This window comes from Pleurodeles waltl, chromosome 12 (genome assembly GCF_031143425.1).
Source record: "Pleurodeles waltl isolate 20211129_DDA chromosome 12, aPleWal1.hap1.20221129, whole genome shotgun sequence".
Classification (NCBI taxonomy): Eukaryota; Metazoa; Chordata; class Amphibia; order Caudata; family Salamandridae; genus Pleurodeles; species Pleurodeles waltl.
Window position 1 is genome coordinate 535,258,246 of NC_090451.1, and position 20,572 is coordinate 535,278,817.

The following is a 20,572-nucleotide window of genomic DNA, read 5'->3' on the forward strand; positions in this document are numbered from 1 at the left end:
AGAGCATGTTTTTAAGCATTTTGAAGTGTTAGTACTGACATTTTATATCCATTATGATTCTATTTCCCTGAAACCTCATTAAATATGTTTTGTGTGTAATTATTTTATGCAATTTCCCACAATAAATCATGTTTGATGATGACATAGTTAGTTGTACTGCTGATTGAGACTAGATTTTTGAAGATTATTATAACCTCATGGTTCCAATTATGGTCTGCTTCATAAACCTATAAGATCTCTGTAACCTAATTGAGAGATCCAGTTGCTGGGCCTTTGGGGCCTGTCTAACCTGAGAGATGACGCTAGTGTCTACTAACAGAGATCTGATTAACCATTCATTTACTTGCCATGCTCCTGCATGGAAGAATTTCCACTACATATACAAATAAAGTATATAGATGGAAGGCAGAAGCAAGAAAAGATCATCATAGATTTTGAAACATAATAGAATGCAATGTCAGAGTTCATAACCAGATAATTTCAACTTCCTTTAAAATCTATGTTTTTTTAGCCTTTTTTAGGGATGCATATCCTATTCTTCCTGGAGAAGGTCATACTTGGCCATGCCAACATAAAAGTACTGGAATATTTCATAAGTGCCAGTTGGGGATGGCCTGTAAAACATAGGCCATTTAAGAAAACGTGTCTTATGAAAATTTTATTTATGGCGGTGAGGGGTGAGGGTTTAGGATTGTAAAAAATGTCCCTGGAAAAGATCAGCCTCAGTCATTTTACCTTAATTTGTTTGGATTATTTCTTGTGTCCTTTCAGAAGTGTATGAAACTTTTGTGACGTTTGGCTCATTTTGTGTGACATGAAACAAACAATGTGACCTCATTTCTTTGTTAAATTTTCTTCTTCAAATCTTTGTAGTGGTCATGCTTGCTTACACAGTTATAACTGGGATGTGGTTCAGAGGGAGTGGGGGAGTATTTCAGTTTTCTGGCAACTCACTTGATCAAAAGTCACAGGTAGGAGGCGCTTAGATTGATTCTAGGTGATTTGTTGATTGCATTGAAATAGAGATCATCATCTGTTGCATTAGGAACAAGAAGCATAGGAATTGGAGGATAAGTAGGTTTTAATATGGCAGGAGGAAACCTATTTTGAATAGAAAAGTGTGCTAAAAGTCACCCCTTACCGTATTCACAGGTTTGCAGGTGAGTGACCTGATGAAGTAAACGGAGCAACATTACCAAAAGGAATGCCACCATATTGTACAACAAACACATGGGGTCCAAATGGACCCAACTATTCTCTAAGCATCCGTAATCCCCATAAATATCAAACACAGATCCCTTATTGATGTCCCACACATGATCCCTACTATGGGGACGTTACCTTAGTGAGCCAGTGACATGTCTCCCCCATAGCAGTGTCTGTAAAGAGATCTCTGTTTCAGAACTATAAATCTGCTGCCACCAATGCCAGTTACTAAGAAAAATAAACGTGATGCTTGAATTAATCTCAGCCATTAGTTATTAGCCAGGCAGTACTCTAGTTGTTCATGTTTATGCCCACTATGCCTTTCCAGACAGAAATCAGCCGTATGCAAATAAGACTTGGTCCTGATCTAGTAGGAACAGATCCTCTAGAACTGCTAAGTTGGTAACCTTTAGACAGGAACACAAGCAAATCCAGAGCGGGTTCAACATTTCTGGGCTCGATCACTGAAATGCAGCTTGTAAAGATTGTTTAGCAAGGGCATCCAGGGGCTACTGAACCTACATTGTGACAACCAGGGTTTTAACCACTGATGTTCCGGAGTCTCTGTACTATTGTAACCCCAAATTGAAAATCAAGCACTCCCCTTCAGCCCCTGACGTGCAAGGTAAAGATAACTGAACAGTCCAAAGCACCCTCATAAAGGTGAAATGGGTTGGAACTCAGACTGAGTAATGCACTTAAAGCTCAATAAATGATTGCCTAGTTAGTGCTTTTATTTTTAAAAAGGAATGTGTTTTAATGCAGACAACGCTAAATACTATGCATAGGATCACAATACACACAAACAATAATTAGTTAGCAGAATAGTATATCAAAAGTAATCACACTAACAGTGATACCAATGTTTGAAAATCCCTCTCAAAGGGGACACTGCAGATAACCAATGAAAAGTTATGCCTACAGGCTTTTGCCGGTTAGAATACAATAATAAATGTCTAGTAACCATGTTTGCTATACATTTTTAAAAGCCAGATGTTTTAGTTTCAACATACTTTTCAGAATATCATCAAAAAGACAATTTTACCAAAAGTGAACATTTCCCCAGAAATCCACATTTCACCAAGGATGAAGATTTGACCTGAAATACACGCTTCAACATGGGAGTCATCTCTCAGGACTCAAAATGCATAAGGGTCTAATATTTCCAAGGCCCTTACACAGGCAAGGCACTGCGAACTCTTGAAAACAGACGCTTTTGCTCGGCTGTCACTAAATTCCCCTGCTCTTGGGCTGTAACCACTGTGAAGCTCTGTACATAGCTGGAAGCCTTCAAAACAGGTGCATTACAAAGTGCATGCTTAAGGTCTTCAAAGGCCATCTACAACTTTTCACTTTAAATAACCACTTTGGTTGTTTACTGGAGGTCAAGGCTGTCAAGAGGGCAACAGTGGACCCATGGCTGATCACAAAGCTCCTATTACATAGTTTCTGTAGTACCCAGGTAAGGACTTAAAAATGCTCACACCTTTCAACCCCATGTGTAAAGCTGGGTACCTCATAAACCAGTTGCATCAGGATGTTTCTGGACCCCATCTTCACACCCAGCAACAGAATCAAATATAGTCACTCCTCTGAACTTACCTGGTCAGACCACTTCATCATACACTTCACCATCGCCAGACCTCCCCTCTCGCCCCTCCAACAGAGACAGTGTCCCCTTCAGAAGCTGGTCCGGGGGGCACTCAGCAACAATGGACAGACACCCTCAGCACCACACAGCCCAAATATGCCACTAACATGAATCAGGCAGTACAGAACTGCAAAGAATGGATCACCAGCTCCACCGACCGAGTTGCCCCCACCAAACCAGCCAAAACACATAGGTGGTCATTACTAACATGGCGGTCTGGACCGCCATGCCGGCGGTGGCGTAACTTCCGCCAACGGCATGGCGGTCCAGACCGCCATATAATGTATGTGGCAGAACCGCCACGGATGAAACACCGCTACCGCCAGGCTCCCGCCACCAGGATGCCTGGAGGTGGTGGCATTTCTGATCTGACAGGGCAGCGCTGTCTGCCGGATAATGAGTCCGATTCCACCAGCCGTTCCGTGGCGGTGGGTGACTCTGGGCCCCCCTGCTGACCCCCTGCACTGCCCATGCACTTGGCATGGGCAGTGCAGGGGCCCCCATGCACAGCCATGTAATGCATTTCACTACCCAATTTACGGGCAGTGAAATGCACGTGGGTTTCTGCTGCACCCGCCGCACTGCCACATTGCTGCCATCTCCATTTGGCGCCGGCTTCAATGTTCAGGCCAGCCGGCCCAGCTGGATGTTTGTAATGTGGCAGGCAGTGGGTTCTGAGCACTGGCGGTCTTCTGTTGACAGTCCGCGCGAAACCCGCCGAGATCGTAATGAGGGCCATAGACCTTCTAAACAAACCAGCTGATTCACCCAGGAGCGCCACACATCAAAATGCAAACAATTAGAAAGAAGATGGTGTACCAGCAGGAACCACACCGATAGCCACCTTGAAAGCAGCACTCAACGACTACCACTGACAGATCAAAGTGGCAAAAAAAGAGGCCCTAACCCGCCAGATTGACAGAAGCACCAACCAAACCAAGGAACTCTTTACCATCGTCAGAGAGTTCACCTGCCCTTTATCTATCGAAAGCGCTATTCCCCCCATCACAGGAACCCTGCGACACGCTCGCCAACCAATTCCACAACAAGATAGCAATCCTATACAAACATTTCAAGCCCCCAACCTCCTTAGCCACCGATCAACCACCACCACCGAGCACCTGCTTGCACCATGGGAACAACTCACCACCCCAAACACAACCACTCTGATGAACACCATCCACTCTGGAGCACCCATCAACACTGGCCCCCACAGACTCTTCAACCACAGAAGTCATGAGATCCACCGCCAACTCACCACCATCCTCAATGCCTCGATAATCACAGCCACCTTCCCCAATGCTTGGAAACACGCTGCGGTCAAACCACTCCTCAGGAAACCAACAGCAGACCCCAGAAAGCTCCAGAACTACCAGCCCATCTCATTGCTCCGGTTCCCAAAGTCCAGGAGAAGGCAGTCAAACTCCAACTCACTGAACACCTTGAAAGAAACAACCCACTGAACCCCTCCCAATTAGCCTTCAGACCCAACTACAGCACCAAGGCAACCCTGATCGCCGCAACAGATGACATCTGCACCCTACTGGACAGAGAGTCAGCTGCCCTGATCCTACTGGACATCTTCACGGCTTTTGACATGGTCTCCCACCACACACTCATCAACCACCTAAACCAGATGGGCATCACAGACAACACCCTCAGGGGATGCACAGAGGAAGTCTGACTCACTCCCTTCACATCGCAACCCAAACACAACATATGAGTGTCCCTCAAAGATCATCCCTCAGCCCAACCCTCTTGAACATTTACATATCACCCCTTTCCCTCCTGGACCAATGACCCCCCCCTACATGAACTACCACTTGCACTTCCACTGACTACCCAGGAGTGTGCACTCTGCTCACCTGGCCCTCTCAGTGATCCCTCGCATTTGCCGCAGCCATACCTGCACCGGAGGGCGCTCCTTCTCCCACCTCGCGACCAAAGCCTAGAACCCCCAGCCCCCGCTCCACACTGCACCCTCACTCACTGGCTTTACTAAGAGGCTCAATACCTGGCTCTTTCACCAGCAGCAAGGGGTGTGGTTAACCCTTGCGGGTGACAAGCAGCACTAGACAAATACTACTTGACTGATTGATGCTTATGCTGCACTTGAGAAACCACTAGCCTTTTCTAAGCACTAGATTCAGGATCACAAGGGACCCGATTTCCCCAAGCAACCTATAAGCAGTCACAAGATTCTCAATGCACCTAGGTGCCAGCCTGCTTTCAGAAGCTCAGTGGAGTGGGACAGTATAAATAGGTCTTCTAAAACTCATCTCTAAGAGGGCCCTCCTGCAACACTGCTGCTCATGAAGGGCCCAGACTCCACTATCTGATTATGTGCAGGATGCTCAGAATTCTGTGTCTGGATCAGGTATTACTGGGCTCTGCACTGATGTGTCAGTGATATATCCATAGCAAAAGCACTGTGTACGATCCCTCCTCTGGTTGCTTCTAGGTGTCCAGTCTGAGAATGAGTTAGAACTGTGTCCACCATCCCTGACTGAATCAGGTCATTTCCCAAAAGGAGGTCTATTCCAATACTGTTCCTGACCCCCACTAGTTTCCACTCCAAAAGATCATGCACCTACTGCTGTGCAGGGACCAGTGAGTATATGGAAACCTTGATTGCGGCCATCTAGGCTATTCCTTTTTATCAGGAAGAAACTTTTAGGGGTCAATAAACCTCTCCTTGACCATAAGTAAGAAAGTCAAAGTATTTCTGAGAGCCTCAATGGACTGTGCATCTAAAATTACACTGTTGAGTCACTGTTGTCTAGTAAGTAGTATCTGACCTAAAATCTCAGGATTAGGCTCCAACACCTCCAGACATACTACAGCCACATCTGTTGGGCCATTGATGTGGTTCTTACTGGGGAATAAGAGGCTGCCTATTTGACGGATTGGAGTGGATTTCTTACTGAGGCAATCTGGTTTTACATGGCTCTTGTAATCACTCAAAGTAACCAACGTCCAAGGAAGGGGTTCCCCAGCCCCCAATCCTCTTGTGGCCCTGATGAAAGGACCCAATTCCCTTTGGTTTGTCCCAGTTCGGAGAGCTGGGAATATAGTTGTACATATCTTTCAGGCCTCTGGCAATTGTGCTGGGGAGCCTTGTTCCACCTGGGCTTGGCTGACTGTGGTTCCTATACAATCTACCCAAAGCTACGGCTGTCTACTTCTGTACACCTATTACTAGCTGCTTGGGAGCAGAGTCCTTCAAGGCTGCCAAATACAGCTTAAGCTACAGTAAACACCAATTTCTTAGATGTTCAGCCAATGAAAGGCTGCACAACGAAGTCTAATCTGTTCCCGGTATCATTTCTCATACTTAGATGCTTGTCCTCATTTAATTCTAAGTTAGCCTTATAACCCCTTAGGGGTATAAGCCTCACTAGAGCTGCTTCTCCAATGAAGCAGGCCTCCTTGTTGCACATTGCATTTTGAAAGTTTCCAGCAATCCTAACTCATCATTACCAGTAGTGCAGGAACCAATAGTGCAGGAAGGTACAATCTCCTTTGGAGCTCGGAGGGTTCAGTCTCCCCTGGGACATTGAGGAAGAAAGTGGACTGACCACTGCCTGCACAGGCATTTTGAAGTTTGTATGAGTTAAAGTAGCAGCCCTCACTCTTTAATAGTCAGGATAATGCATTATTTCCCTGCTGTGTCAACCTGACTTACTCGATCTAAAATTCCCTGGCCATCTCAACATCTACTAGGCTTGGCCTCGAGGATGCTCATTTCTTTTCTCCTCAACTTTAGGGTATCAGTGAGGTGAGCCTACTGATGCCTGCCCTACCCATGAGTGAGGGAAAGTAGTGTAGGGAAGGTGGTATTTAGTGGTTAATTTGTAAAAGAATAAGAACTAATGCCCAGAAGTCAGCAGCGAGCTATACAAATACCAGGGTGCCAAATACCTTGTCCGCATAGTCTTGATTCCATTTCATACCCCTTTCCTTCACCACAGATATTCCATACCTCTTTAGCTCATTTTCATCATTGTTTTCCTGTCTTTCTCCTTTCCCACTTTGTGTTTTTCTTTTTCTAGCTCTGCGTGAAAGTCCGATGAGCGACAATAATTGCTAGTCCCGAAAAATAAGTACGGTGGGGTGCGCCTCCAACCACTGGCTCAAACTAATCACTGGTGGCATTGCGAAATGCTGCACTTGAGGAGACTGGGCTACTGACTACATCCCTTGATGGCTTAGAACTAATACGTCTTTATAGCTGAGACTATCTATCCCAACTAGTCTGGGATGCCAAGAGAGCAGCCAGCCACTTTTCAATATTTAGGCCAGGAGGCGAAAGACACCGGGTTTTACAGTTCTCCTTTAGTGGTTGCATCTTCAGGCTGCTATTCTGGACTCATCCCTCATTTTATCTGCCACCTTACCTGAATAAACTGGCCATTTTTAAAAGTGGTGTTAAGTATCACATTTACTCTGGATTGCTGCGATCACCAATGTGAGGACCTTTCTTTGGGTCCCAAGGCAATCAATATTATTAGACATTATCCTTAGTGGGTACTCTCATTAAGAATGGATGTTGCAAATCCATAATACTGTTGCACTCTAACTGGATAGCCAAGTTAGAACCTTTGGACACTTGATCTCTCTAGGTACTGAGGCTAAGCAGTTAATGTTTACTCTAGGATTTGGTCAGTATGGAAAACTGAAATACAGTCATATGTTTGAGATTTTATGGACAGGTAGATGAATAGAGCAGTTAAGAATAAGATGCAGAAACACAAGCAGGCTAGCACTTTCTAGAGCTCGGGTACACATTGAAATGTATATATAGCTTCTATGTTCTACATGCCTCAATTTCTTCAACATTGGTCAAATGTCCATAGTTAACTTGAGTCATTGTTCTTAAATCTTCAGACTTTGTGGTGCATTGATTCTTGTGAGGGCTTTGTCCTGCAAGAGATTCAGGTTTGTGCATAGGATACATATGCAATGACTGCACACCTAAATATGCTACTGTTCTCATAATTGGGTACCTTACTTGATGATTCAGTGGGCTGAAACCAGATCTACTGCATTTGCAGTACGCAATTAAAATTACGTGTCCTAGAAGAATTCCCTATGTCCAAAAGTCACCACCCAAACAAGAACCCTCCCCAATGAAATGCTTTCCTGATGATCATGTGACAAAGTCACTGGTGACCAGGGGCTTGATTACTGGTATCCAGTTAAGACACAGTCCTGCAACCAATTTAGGACTCACTTGGTTGTGATTTGTTCAGTGTTGTAGGCCACACGGACTAGCACCCACTGTGAAATTTCAAGGATACTTAACCTTATGAGATCTGCATCTCTAAATGTAACAGTTGCTGTTAATATATTTACTGAGCGGGGCTACCTACTGGACCATTGGCAACCACTGCAGTCACTGGTTTCACAAGTTTCCACTTCAGGCCTAGGGCTTGACTGCAGCTTTAAAAGACAAAAACAACGTCCCTGGGATCATATAGCAAGGAAGGAGGATGACTCAAATGTTTCAGTGTCAGGATGACATCCTATAGCCAACAAGGCCAGATTACACATCAAGGGTGTGGAAAGGATCTGAAAAAACAATGGCCCTTATATGCAGGAAGGTTTTGCCATGCCCATGGGGGCCATTGTTAAATTTCCCTGCTCAGCGCACCAGTGCCAAGGAAATCAACAATAAGAGGCTCTTGCTTGTTAGAGCAGACCACCCTGGCACATCAGAGGCACAGCCCAATAGCAGATGGGCAGCAATCAATGACTGACTCTTTAAATAGAGCAGGGGGATGGGGGATGTGCCAAAGCCAATTAACAGTACAGATTCATGCTAACCAAGCTGTAACCAATATAAGGATGTGTTGTGAAACAATGTGATGGTTCATGAGCTTTAGATATTTGTTGGCTGGTACCTTATACAACACCCAAGTAATGCTGCTCTGACAGTAAGGGTAGCCAAAGTAATATGAACATTAAAAAGTAAAAGATCAAATTTATTGAATAACTGGGTCAGTTCTGTATTTCTTATATGTCCAAGGCCGTTTTAGAGTCCTATCAGAGTTCACAGAAAAACACTTAAATCAGGAAACTAATTTAATCTGTTTGGATCCTTTTTAAAAAAGTTTTAAGTCTAAATAGCTTCATCTTAACATAGTATCATGGCTGGCAGTTCTTTTTATTTGTTTGATGACCACCAAACTTGAAATGATGTATGATTGTTTCAACTAAGTGTCATCACACTGATTGTGATCTAATATTTTTCTCCTGAACCTTACAATTATGTTTGTGTCAGGAAAGTTTAATTGGAACTGCGCTGTCCCTTTTCGGTGGGGCCAAGACTGATTTGCATATGGTCATTCCTTGTCATAGAGGCTCAGATGGATTGGAGTATGGCCAAGAGTAACTACTTACAAAGAGCTGAGGTCGATTCCATTTGTCAGTTATTGTGCTGTCTAATTCAGCAATGGCCATCACACTTATGCTTGACAAGCTGCTTAAGTTTGCCTTAAACTTGTTTCCAAACAGTAACTGAGATTGCTTCACCTGTTTCTAGATGTTGATGAGTGTGAGCTATTCCAGATCAATCGCCAGAACCGTATATGTATCTATGAGTGCATAAACACTCCTGGCTCGTACCGCTGCACCTGTCCCTCTGGATACCTCCTCAACACAGAGATAAACAGTTGTGAAGGTAAGTTGCTTTTTTTGAAGATGGGGTGTCATGGATCTGTCCTGTGCATACAGTCAGCCTTCAACTTGTTTTGCTGTTTTTACAGATGTTGATGAATGTGCCAAAAATGAGCACAACTGCAGCTTGAGCGAGATGTGCATCAATGTCTATGGGGGATTCCAGTGTGTGCGCCCAGAATGCCCAAAGCCTCGCTTGAACACCAGCTATGTTAAGACATCTAACTAGTAAGTGTTGTCTCCAAAGATTAAATAAAGCAGCGGATGGGAATAAGCTTTAAAGCAAATATTACAATGACAGTTTCCAAGTGGGAGTGGATTATCTGTGGTGCCTGCATTGAAACTAGCTGTGGACACATTTTGGAGCACTTCAGGTTTTGAAAAAGTAAGTGACTTTGCATGTTTAGATCTTGCTGCGAAGGAACTCGCATCAAGATGCTGATAGTCACTATAATATCCACATTGCGTCTCTGTAATTTAGTTCCTAGAAAAAAGGCTATTTTGGGTCCAGGGAATCCAGTATTGTTACGATAACTATTTATGAAGGGTAGTCTTGGGCCGTATACTTTCTCTGTACCTGTCATAGCATCTCAGGAGGGAGAGTGGCTAATTCTGCTCCAGATTCTCTGTATCTTGATGGCACTAATTCCAACACAAATAGAGTAGTTGAATCCCTCCATGGAATCTTCAGGGAATCATCCCTGAATAAAATTAGCTGTTGAGGGCCTTGATATATTCCTCTTTACTGTCATTAAATCTTTGTATTCTTGCTGTCCTAAAATAAGGTGCTCAACATTCCAGGCTGAGGCTGTGACTCCGTAGCTGCTGGAAGCAGGGGCGGAGCCAGACCTTGGGAAGCGCGTATAGCACGTTGTTTTCTCCCGCTGCGCGGGACGCCAGAGACTGTGCCGTGGGGGACTCTGTAGCTGCTGGAAGCAGGGGCAGAGCCAGCCCTTTGGGATCGCGTATAGCGCGTTGTTTTCTCCTGCTGCAGGACGCCAGAGACTGTGCCGTGGGGGACTCCGTTGCTGCTGGAAGCAGGGGCGGAGCCAGCCCTTGGGAAGCGCGTATAGCGCGTTGTTTTCTCCTGCTGCGCGGGACGCCAGAGACTGTGCCGTGGGGGACTCTATAGCTGCTGGAAGCAGGGGCGGAGCCAGCCCTTGGGAAGCGTGTATAGCGCGTTGTTTTCTCCCTCTGCGCGGGACGCCAGAGACTGTGCTGTGGGGGACTCCGTAGCTGCTGGAAGCAGTGGCGGAGCCAGCCCTTGGGAAGAGCATATAGAGCGTTGTGACGCGCCCAGGCAAAGCCCAGGCCAAGGGCAGGCACATCTTACGCACGTCATTGTCCATCAGAGGCTGGGCTGGGCCTTTCATCTTTTCTGCGGATGGTGAGTTTGTGGATTTTATTCAATATTGCCAGCGCCTGGAGATCCATTGTGAGAGAGACTGTGTTTTGAACTGTGTATAAACTGTGACTTTTGCTGCCCTACTTTAGTGAGGTGGCACTGTTCGGCTAATGGGCAGGAAAAAGGGCCAGTTAACTGGAGTTATGAGTGGTGGTGGTAGGCAGGGTAGTGTTAACACCACACTGGACTCCTTCCTCGCTAGAGCTGTTGGGGTTGTGACTAAGGAAATTGATCTGGCGGAGAGGAGGCTATCTATGGAGATGGAGGACTGGTGTCATGTCCCCGTAGTTAGTGATCTCCGGAGGGCTTGGATGAGGAGGCGGCCCATCTTGGGGGTGACCAATGTGATGCTGCTGAGCACACCCATGTTGAGATAATAGAGGATTCTGGTGATCCAGGGCCTTCGAGAAGAAGGAAAAGGCTCTTGTTGTCCTCTCCCCCGGCTTGCCACTTGGACAAGTGCAGCCCTCCCCTGAGGAAGAAAAAGGCGCTAAAGAAAACGGTGCCCAAAATGAAAAGATCTCTTTCGGAAATCTCTAAGGGGATGAATAGTGCCCTGAACTTTGCCAGTCTACGGGTTGTGATGTAACCAATCTATTGTTAACATTTAAGGAAATGATTGAGAGTATTTTGTCTCCTGTTGTGGCAAAATTATTGGTAATAGAAAAAGCAGTCTCCCAGCTATCTGAGCAAGGAAGCCATGGGAGCCAATGTACGGGTGGATGTGTGGCCCGAGTTGTTTGTCTCAACCAAGCGAGGACGCGATCTTGCAGGAGGAAGCTGTTGGGACTTTGGGGACTTTGGAGAAAATGCCAATGCAATTGGATAATCCTGCAAATTTTAGGGCCCAAGGTGCTTGTGCTGAGACTGCGTTGGATTCATCTACTGCCCTATTAGTGGGCGGGAGGGCTGTAATTAGCCCTAGCAGTAGCAGGCAACCTGACTATGAATCTGTGGCAGTTAGGGGGGGTTTGCCAACAGTTGGATGGGAAGTATAATCAGAACCTGCCGAAGGAAAGGTCTTCGTTGGTCTGTTTGGAACTTCCCCCGGCATGTGCCCCTTATGTGGTGGTGCTGACGACTGTCCCTGCTTTGGCCCCTGGGGTTAATGAGTCTACGGCCCAATTAATAAATAAGACTGGCTACTGGCTGAGCAAAAATTGCGATTTTTCGTGTAAGGATTTCAAGGACATTTTGTCTGCAAGAAGAATTGACTGGGTTGGGCCCCAAAAAAAGGAGGGGAATGAGGATTGTATTATTATAAATGTTAGATATCCTGGTCTGGCACAACGGCTTCTCTCCACATACAGCCCAGCTTTTCCAAGAGTAGGATCAATTGGTATGGCCCCCCTGGGTTATTTTTATAATCATTTGCGATTGGGTGCTGAGTTTTTTCTTGAACTTGGCAGGAATCCCCCCCCCCCCCTTAGGCCAGAATGCCCTGCGGACAACCAGCAGGAGAGTTGATAACTATAGAAATCCAGACTTGGAAGATGAGGCCTGACAATGAACCAAGACTCTGATCGCGCTGTAGGGGGTGATTCCGCAGTGTGGTCTTATTTCATGGAATATTGCAGGGTATGACGCTAGGCTATCTGACCAGGCTTGGGTTAGGTGTTTGGCTAATTACTATATTATTATGCTCTAGGAAACCTGGTCCGATGGGTTGGCTGCATGGGATGGGTATGATAGATCTGCAGTCCCGGCTGTGCAGTCCCTTGGAGGCCGTTCAAAAGGTGGCCTGGTTACCCTAATCCGCTTTTCTAAGATAGTGGATGCATTCCAAATTAACTGTAACCACCAGGGTATATTGCCTGTATGGGTAATTTTCCCTAACAATTTAAATATTTTGTTGGTAAATTTTTACAATGCTGTTTGGGATGTGGGGTGTCAAATTGGGGCCCTCTTCTCCGTTCTTCAGGTGTTGAAGTGTAGAATGGAGGAGGTGGGGCTGGAATTCTGTGCCATTGTGTCGGGAAATTTTAATGCAAAGTTGGGACGTCTTAGTACAGTGGTAAATCCTTTCGAGTGTGACTGTGAGAATTACTCGGCGGTTGGTGTTCAGGATTCTAGAGGCAGGGTTCTGATTAAGGAACTTAGGAAGATGGGCCTTCAGAATTTCTGTGACATGGAAGTAGTAGATACTTATCAACTCCCAACTTATGTGGGTAGAGGGTCTGGCACCACAATTCATTACATTTTCGTGTCTCCACTACTAAAAGATCTGTTGATTAGAGGAGAGGTGTTAGGGGAGTACATTAGTGATCATAATCCCCTCACAGTTTGCTTCAAACTTCCAAGGGCTCTATGTAAACCAAGGCGGGGTGGGCCTGCATCAGTGAAGATAAGAGATCAAGGCAGGCGACTTGGTTGGAATCAGGTAGATCCCCAACGAGTTGTAGAAAGGGTGGTGGGAGACAACCTACATTTGTTCATGGAAATACTTTTGGTTGAGACTCCTAGCCGTAAGGAAGTTATGGATGCAATAACTGTAGTAAATATAGCAGTTAGAGATTGCTTATTTTCAACAAGTAGCTGCCCCAGTAAGCACAGATGTGGGTGGTTTGATAAGGCCTGTTATGATGCTAGGGCAAATATGAAAACAGCCCTCAAGAAATATCCTAGAGACAGGGTCCTTGTGAAAGAAGCAAGGATTAAGTATAAAAGTGCTTTGAGGGAGAGTAAGATAAAACAGAAATAAAAAGCTTGGGATGAGCTGGAGCGAGCCACAGTTTTGAAGGATCCTGGTTTGTTTTTGTAAGTTGGTAAATAGAGGTTCTTGTGTAACAGAAACCAGGGCCTGGGCTACAATATCGCCATAGAGGCCTGGGTAAATTCGTTTTGCAGAATTTTTGAGGGAATCCCCCTAAGAAATAACCAGGGTTATGAGTATGATGTGGCTCCCAATCTAGCGATCAGATTTTCACTCCAGGAGGTTATTGATGCACTCCACGGTAGTGCTAGTAATAAATCCCCGGGCCCGGATTCGATCCCCATGGATTTGCATAAATCCTGTCCTAAGCTATGGGCACCTATTCTTTTAAATGTTCTTAATGCAGCAGTTACTGTGGGTATTCCTGCCTCCTGGAGGTTGGCTTGTATTATTCCAGTATTAAAAAAGGGTGATTGGAATGATCCTAAGTCTTATCGCCCCATTTCCCTCCTTGATTCTTCTGCGAAGATTCTGTGACGGATCATCTTAAGGCGTATTGAGGGCTGGATGGTAGAAAATGAAATTCTTAGCCGGGACCAGTACGGATTCAGGGAAGGGCTTAGCACGCAGGAACAGTGCCTTAACCTATTGATGATGATTGGGAAATATGCGCAAGCTAGGAAGGGCACCCTCTACCTTGCCTTCATGGCCCTTAGTTGTGCCTTTGACAAGGTAAATCGGACTATACTGTGAGAGAGGCTAAATCAGTTAGGGTTGGATCCTAATATTGTAGAGTTGCTCCGGTATCTCCACTCAGGAACGGCTGCAAATGTGAGGGTGGGGATAAATGGGGAATGTTCAGAGGCTTTGAAGCTCACAAGGAGTGTTCGCCAGGGGGGTGTTTTGGCCCCTACTCTGTTTCTTTTATATACAAATGGATTGTCGGACTTCCTGATGGAACACTGCCGGGATGTCCCTTAGGTGAATGGTATTAATGTCCCTGTGTTGACGTATGCGGATGATGCGGTCCTTATGGCCCGAACTATGAATGGCCTCCGTGAAGTAGTTAGAGCTTATGCCTCCTTCATGTCAGTTTTGGGCCTAGAGATTAATTATAAGAAATCACGTTTCATGGTATGTGGTAGACCCTTGAGTAGGGTGGGGGAGCTAAGGATTGAAGATCAAATTATTAGCAGGGTTCATGAATTCCCCTATTTGGTGGTCATTTTTGATGATAAAGGTTCTTGGAAACCCTGTATTGCCAGAAGGGGTACACTTTTCCATGCCACAGTTGGTGCCACATTTGATTTTGCTGTAAGAGTAGCAAGTAAACCTATTAAGCCTTTGCTTGAAATCTACAGGCGGAAATGTCTTCCTGTCCTGTTGTATGGTGCAGCACTCTGGGGGCATATGGATACTCAAGCCCCTACTGTAGAAGAAAATCGTTTCTGTAGAAGGCTATTGGGAGTTGGCCAAAACACTTCTGGTTTTTGCCGTCATTTGGAACTAGATCTCGATTTTGCACAGGACACTATCCAGTTGGCTACCCTCCAGTTATGGATCTCTATTTGGAGTAATAAACATGCCACTTTTACTAGGGAGATTTTAAGGCGCTGTTTGGCCTGTGACAATGTAGAGAATATTCCCTGGCTGACGTATATAAGAAAGACGGCCCATGATTTGGGGCGGCCTGATTTGTTTGATACTCCTGAGGGTTTGACTAGCCGTGATAAGAATTGGGTTAAGGATAATTTTTTGAGAATTCAGGGGGCAAAAAGAGAGGGGGAGGTCTTAGGGAAAAAATCGGTCAGGGATTTTATTATGTTAAAGAAGGGGGGGGGCCCTGAGCTCTATCTTTTAGAGATAAATGATGTGAGGGAAAGGTCTCTCATTACTCGATTTCGCCTGGGGATCATTAGAAGTAATCTATGTTTCCCGTTAGGCCAGTATGGTGACAAATCTATTAGACCTTGTCCTTATAACGGGGTGTCCCTGCAGACCTTGTCCCATTTTACATTATTTTGTGTTTTTTATGCACCTTTTAGAACTCGTTTTTTATTACCTTTGTTGAGGCCCAAGGGTTTTGTGCAATATCGCCCTGCTTTTATGTGGCTGCAAATGGCTTCAGATGCATTGGTGTGGAGGGGGCTGGGATCGTTCCTGAAGGGAGCTATTACTTGGCGCAGTAATGTAGAGTTTTTTAAAGAACTTTTTTATTTTATTTTAATAATGAGGTTTTATCTGTTTTAATTTGATGGATATTTTGTATGTATTGTTTTATTGTTACTTCGGCTTATGTATTGTTGTTTATATGTTTTAATGGTTGAATTATTTCATACCAAATAAAGTATTTTCTTTCTTTCCAGGCTGAGGCACATCTCTTTACTGAAAGAGACATTGTGAATCAGACCCCTAGCATTTCTATCCTTCTGGTATTTTCTCAGTTATCTTCTAGTTAAAGTGAATCCTCCCATAAGGCCAATATCTGGAATTACTTTCAATTTACTGGCCCACTCAGGCCTTAGCACAGCTACTCCTTCCTGCACAGAGATGTCTCCATACTAGGGATTCATTGACTTTTCGGTCTTCTTCTGTTAGTGGTATATTAATCTCTTGTCTCTGCAGAACCTAGACATGGGGACCAGTTCCAAATGATTGGTGGCATAAACTATTAAGTTGTCAGTTTTTTTTCATGAGGAGGAAATCTTACATATGTGGCAGTGGCACCACAAGTAGCGCCTCACGTTATGTATGGGTCCTTAAATGTTATCCTTTGAAAACAGCAAATTAACATCAGAAACTGTGGGACTTGGGGCATCTCATGTCCATTTGCTAAGTATTCCAAGAGCCTTGATTCCATCTTTTTATTAGGTAGTATAAATTGAATGTACTATTTCAGTGGATCCCTGGATGTTTCTTTTCTGAATGATACATGACTGGGAAGAACATTCTGATAGATGTTCTGGATTCTTGTTATCTGACACCAGCATTGAGTGGAAAGGGCTAACTGTGTTCCTAGACGATATCCTTATAATGTTATCATGCTTACTGGAAACACTGCAGCTTACATTGGTCCTTTAAAACAATAAGAACTGTGGCCCTCATTATAACATCGGCAATAAAAAACGCCTTCGGCGATGGCTGCCAAAATACCATCGCCGCGGCTACCACCCATCCGCCAAATTATGACCGTAGCCGGAATTCCGCCAGAAGGATGGCTGCGGCCATGGCGGCGGATGGCGGTAAGGTGGCCCTGCTGCCAGCGGCAGCACCACGCCAGTAGACCGCCGCAGACCGTATCGTGACACATGATACAGCCTGGCGGTGTTCTGCTGGCGGACGCTGCTGGCAGCAGTGCCACGTCCCGTCCCCTGCTAGAGGACCCCCTGAAATCAGGTAGGTCGGTGCTCCGACAGGAGGGGGGGGGGTTGTAGGGGGGTGGGGGGTGTTGTGGGTGTGTATGTGTGTATGTGCTTGGATGCGAGTGTGCATGTATGGATGTGTGAGTGAGTGTATGTTGTGTTGTGTGAATGAGTGTGTGCATGTATGTATGTAAGTGTGTATGGATGTATGCATGCGTGGATGAATGTGGGTATGAGTGTGTATATGCGTGTGTTTGATGGTGCGTGTATGTCGTGGAGTGGTCTGGAGAGGGAGGGGGTGGGGGGAAACCTGTGGAGGGGAAGGGGGGGTGGGGAAGACCCCTATCAGTGACAGGGAAGGGATTCCCTGTCACTGATAGTCCCTACCGCTATGGTTTTCGTGGCGGTAAGGAAGCCACGAAAACCATGCTGGTATGTGGGGTCATAATCCCACGGGTGGGCTAGTGACGGTCGCGTGGCTGGAGACTGAAGTCTCCAGCCCGGCAGCTGTTACCGCCGTGGCGGACGGAGTGGTACAGTGGCAGTTTGGTGCCAAACCACCAGTGTCATAATATGGGGAAAGGTACCTCCAGCCTGTTGGCAGTACTTTTCTCCATTTTACCGCTATCCACCAGGGTTGTATTGAGGGCCTGTGTGTTTTAATACATTGTAGTCCAGTGCTTCTTAGCATGTGGTCCACTGATTTGGGTCAGTGACGCTTATTCAAGGGGCCCGCGGCCGTTCATTAAATTAAATATTAGCTGTTTAATAAAATATATACATAAAAAGACAAAAAGTTTTAAACCATTCCATGTATGTGAAGAAACTTGACATAGGAAGCTAAAAATGAAGTTGGTATCATTATCTTGTTTTGTGGGGGCAGCATAAGTACAGCAAATCTAGTATGGCTTAAATTGAAGTAGCAATCTTGTACGCTGACAAAGAGAGCACACCTTAGGAGCAAAAAAGACTGATATGCTAGAGTATCTCATACCGTTTAATATATTTTAAAAATAAAACTAGGTTTTGAAAAGTCTTAACTTTTCCATCAACAGTAAAATGTTGATGTTTCCATATTTATTTGCTTGTGAATTAAATAATATCCATACTTTTTGTATCTGTTTGACAGGGGTCCTCAGCCTCCACTAATTAATAATTGGGGGTCTTTATAGGTTAAAAGATTAAGAAACTCTGTCTTAGACCATTCTTTCGTTTACTGAGGAACTAAGGGCCTGATTTAGATGTCGGCAGAGGGAAATGCCCCATCACAAACGTGACGGATACTAGCACTGACTGACTATAAAACAGACACCTAACCTCTGCTATCTGAACACCATTCTCTAGCAGCGTTCTCTAAGGAGAGCAATACTGGCACATTTATTTTCCTTGTAATTAGGCCACCATCAGGGCCAACTTGGGAGGTGCTGCCTTCCTGTTTTTTATTGTGCTGTAATGGCTACTTAGCCCTTTTTAGATTTATTTTATGATTTATTTTTCTCATGCTGATGTTAATTTTGTTTTGAGTTGCCAGTACTCTTGCCTTCGGATGACCATGGACGGGTGAGAGAGGAGTTGCTGGACCCCAGTTTGTGTTTCACTTCCTGTCATTCCATTATGCTGCCATTGAGGCGCATCTGCATTGGCTGAGGCTGGCCACATCCTCTATGCTGCCCTTTCTAGTGGATCGATTAGCACTACGGCACAGCGTTCTTTAAGGAGAGCGATAGTGGCACACTTCTTTTCCTTGTAATAGGCCACCATCAGGGCCATCATGGGAGGTGCCTGGCTCCCTGGTTTTTATGGCGTTGTAACAAGTATTTAGCCCTTTTTATATTTATGTTATGATTTTTCATGCCTATGTTCATTTTGTTTTGCGTTACCAGTAGTCTTGCCATCGGGGGAGCCTCGACGGGTGAGAGGGGTTGCTGGTCCCCAGCTAGTATGTGTTTCATTTCCCACTCTTCTGTTTTGTCGCCTTCGAGCCAAAGGCAAGCCTGTCTGCTGCTGTACAGTGCTGAGTGCCAGAACCCCTGCCCGTTTGACTTATGCCATGGAGGAATTATTGGATATTGGGCATAAAGTTGAGCGATTTGATTGTGAAGTGTTCTTATGCTCTGACACCGTGAATCCATATATATGTCGGATCTGCTACTATTTTTCAGATATTCTGCCTACTGGAGATAATAATGGTGAAACCTTCTCTAACTCTATGGGCAATTCCAAGTGCTTAGTAGCCCACTGGAACCTCTCAATTGTATATTATTAAATGTGAGATCCTCAGTAAAGAGCAAGTTTGAATTTGCAAGTTCCATAGGGTCATTTTGCTCTGATATTCCATTCTTAACTGAAACATGGACTGACTCTTCGGCAGACCCTGATTTGATAATTGCGATTCCAGAAGGATATGATGTATATGGAGCGGCTAGGCAGGGAAAACAGGAAGTGGAGGAGGTATGGTAGTTGTTTAGCATAACCACATGAAGGCAACTTTTAGTTCCATCACACAATTGGATAGTGAAGCCTTTTTATTCACTTTTAAATTCAACAATGCTACTGTTTTTAAGGGCTCTCTACTTTACCACCCACCCGGACCCAAGGCCGGCTTTATATCATCTATCCGGACATTTATGGAGTCTAGTGTTGAGTTTCCTAATTTCACTCTCCTTGGGGACTTCAATTTTCATTTGGATGTCAGTGATAATCCAGATACTGAGCACCTAAGTGATTGTGTGTGTGTGTGTGTGTGTGTGTGTGTAGTTTTGACCTGCATCAGATAGTCTAGCAGCCTACTCTTATTGCCAATCACACATTAGATGGCAGTTTCACGAATACCATTGCTTCATTGAAATTATCCCCTTAATTTGGACTGATCATAAGGCAAATTTATTCTGCCTTACAGTCCCCGCTGTGAATCGCAGAGGCTATAATTTGTCTAAAGTTATTAAAACTCGATCTTGGCGGAAAATAGTTAGTTCGAAAGTGGAACAGCTGTTGACCAATAATAGCCTGATTTTTTATTGTAATATTAAAGCGGCCACAGCTAATGTCAAAGAATTAGTGCCTGAAACAAAATATAAAAAGCTTTAGGAAAAATCCCTCAGCTCCTTGGTTTGAATTAAAAACACTCAAGCAAAAATGTAGAGCTCAAGAATGGAGGTGGAGAATAGCCTACAGTAATGAGGAAAACCCAACTAAAGAACTTTCCAATACTGTCACCTCTCTTGTGAATCATAATATTAAGCAATTGTTTGTCCTGACTCAGTTTTTTTGTAATAAGCTGGCTGAGTTATTTCACGATAAATCAATCAATCAATCAGGGTTCTTATATAGCGCGACTACTCACCCGTGAGGGTCTAAAGGCATGTAGGGGGAGTGGGGGCGGGTTGAGGTATGCAGGTCCGGTGTTGTGGAGGGCTTTGTAGGCGTGCCTGAGGAGCTTGAAGGTCATTCTTTTGTTGATGGGTAGCCAGTGAAGGTTTCTCAGGTGACGGGTGATGTGGCTGTGGCATGGGATGTTCAGATGAGTCTGGCAGAGGTGTTTTGGATGTCCTGTAGTTTCTCAAGGAGTTTCTGGGTGATGTCGGCATAGAGTGTGTTGCCATAGTCAAGGCTGCTGC

The 20,572-nt window shown here is 44.9% G+C and overlaps 1 protein-coding gene across 2 annotated transcripts in view; it reads left to right on the forward strand.

Moving 5' to 3' along the window:
* Positions 1–20,572, forward strand: part of LOC138268134 (fibulin-7-like) — a 253,155-nt gene that overhangs the window by 157,886 nt on the left and 74,697 nt on the right. For both annotated transcript variants that reach the window (XM_069217545.1, XM_069217546.1), the window contains 2 exons: positions 9,402–9,539; positions 9,625–9,763. In XM_069217545.1, the coding sequence (XP_069073646.1) occupies positions 9,402–9,539; positions 9,625–9,763 (277 nt within the window). The remainder of the gene's footprint in view (positions 1–9,401; positions 9,540–9,624; positions 9,764–20,572) is intronic.